General features: G+C 36.8%; 1 protein-coding gene across 3 annotated transcripts in view; it reads left to right on the top strand.

Moving 5' to 3' along the window:
- The window catches only part of LOC117176066 (enhancer of mRNA-decapping protein 3), a 138,192-nt gene that overhangs the window by 98,644 nt on the left and 37,338 nt on the right, over nt 1-2,210 (top strand). For all 3 annotated transcript variants that reach the window (XM_033366071.1, XM_033366070.1, XM_033366072.1), the window contains one exon: nt 713-973. In XM_033366071.1, coding sequence (XP_033221962.1) covers nt 713-973 — 261 coding nt within the window. The remainder of the gene's footprint in view (nt 1-712; nt 974-2,210) is intronic.

The following is a 2,210-nucleotide window of genomic DNA, read 5'->3' on the forward strand; positions in this document are numbered from 1 at the left end:
TCGATCTGCAAGTTTGCCGCACAAGTACCCGTCGGAATGGCGTAGTGCTAGAGATAGTGGCAATAATGTAAGGCAAAAGAGGAGTGGGCTCATGGTGTCGCCATGAGACCAAGGACCCAGAGCTTGTGGATATAAGTGTTATAAGACATAACGCTGAAGAGACCTATACATGCCTGTGCATGCTTCAAAGCCCCATTCAGGTCGTAACATCAGTGAAGGAGTTTTTCCGAAGCACCTTCTTTAACAGATTTGGTGTTCAAATCTATCTATATGACTGATCTCCCGTATCAAACCTCACCTACACGCTCTCTCCAATACTGCATTTGACTCCCGCTCACGTACCCACGTCTGTTTATATCGGGCTTCTCATCGATCCAGATTAAATATTTTGTAACTTAAAGACTAAAACTTCAATTGATTTTTGGAAAAGGACATTTTCGATTAATTTTTTCAATTTGAATATAGCTATATAAGTTCGGACACTTGACTCTGGGCACCCTGTATATGTATTTCTTATTACGTTCACATGAACGTGCTGAATGTCAAATACATTTGGAGAGACAAACTTTAATTAGTAATTAGTGATTTTTTACTTTAAAATAGTTTTTTTTTTTGCAGTAGATCGGCTGGATATTTTCAATCGAGGCTTCGATTATGGTAATAATTTTTATTTGTGGTCGTTAAAGCAATAGAATGTCTGTATGTTTCACAGGCTGTCTGGCAAGAAATAAATTCTTCGAGGCCCGACATCGTTCGACAATCGGAAAGTAATAAGGTCAATAAAGCCAGGTATCGACATGATGAAAACATAATTGAGTCGGAGCCTGCTGCTTTTCGACAGATAATAGTCCCGTATCCGGATACAAAAGAATACGTAACGGATGATGGCTTAGTAATCCCCAGTATTACATTAGATCTTCATCGTCAATTAATCGGTGCAGCAGACCGCCTTGGAATAAGTTGGGAACGAAGGGTAAGTTTATAACAAAAGTTGTATTGAAAAAAGAAACTGGCTTATTTGGGTCTGTTTAACTTATTAGTTCGAATAGCGGAAATCTCGCAAATATCACTCAAGGCTTCGATTGAAATAGTATAGTATATCAAGTCACTGTTACTTGTAGTGAACGAGGTTCCCAAACATATGAATAGCACGCCATGCTTGGGAAGCTTGTGTGCAACACGTAGGTGTGATTTTACTCAGATATAAAATGGTCCAATGAAACAAAAATTTGATTTAAGATAACTTGTTGAACATTCCCAAAATTTCTTGTGTCAAGATCCAACGTTCTTCGAACGTTATGTCATGCCCGTAGCTAGGGGGGCAATTCCCCCTGAGTTCCCCCCCCCCCCCCCCGGGATTGGAATGTTCAAAAAATGTATTTTACTCTTTTACTCAAATTGTATCGTCGTTTCAAAAAAAATTCTGTGGCGTAGTAATTATCCGGCTTTTTTAGCATTATGAGTAGTGAGAAATTCACTTTTATGCTTTGTGCTGTCCTGAAAATTTTGAAATGTATCTAGCCAGGCGATAAAATTTTGCAATCAAAGAAAATGGTTTAGTTAGCACCCTCCCGATCATTAAAAGTGTACATGGATGTATTACAGACTTTCGCTGCGACGATGCGTTCGAAACGACATATTCGGAAAGCCAAAAATTGTTTTATATTTTTCATGAAAATTGTGAACCTGCGAAACGAAAAATCAAACCGATTCGCAGTTTGAATAGTTTTGTATTTTGATAAATTTTTCCTCCAATCTTTTTTAAAATAAGTTGCTCTTAATAATACTACACAGCGAAAAATAACGTTGCCCTTCATATGATTATGTTTGCCCCCTCTGACATATTAGTCTAGCTACAGGCCTATGTTATGTGGATTGTAGAAATTTTTCAAAGTCGAAAAAATCCATATTTCTTCGGTCATTTGTTCATTTTAGAAATTGCACTTTTATTATAAAGAAATTTAATAACAGTGTCTATACATTAAAGGTCGACGTTTCGACACCGCTTTGTCTCTTTCTCAAATTTTATTCATGTGTGTATTAGGGTGTGCCAAAAAAAGCGATTTTTTTTTATTTCATACCCACTTGGGAGTGAAATTATTCCTAACCATAACACAACTCTACTTCTTTTATTTTGTACTTTTTTAACAACTATTAGCTAGTGCGATTCACGTTTCAATTATTGGCTTCCAATTTTCCGATCTTTAAAA

The sequence above is a fragment of the Belonocnema kinseyi genome, chromosome 7 (genome assembly GCF_010883055.1).
Source record: "Belonocnema kinseyi isolate 2016_QV_RU_SX_M_011 chromosome 7, B_treatae_v1, whole genome shotgun sequence".
NCBI lineage: Eukaryota > Metazoa > Arthropoda > Insecta > Hymenoptera > Cynipidae > Belonocnema > Belonocnema kinseyi.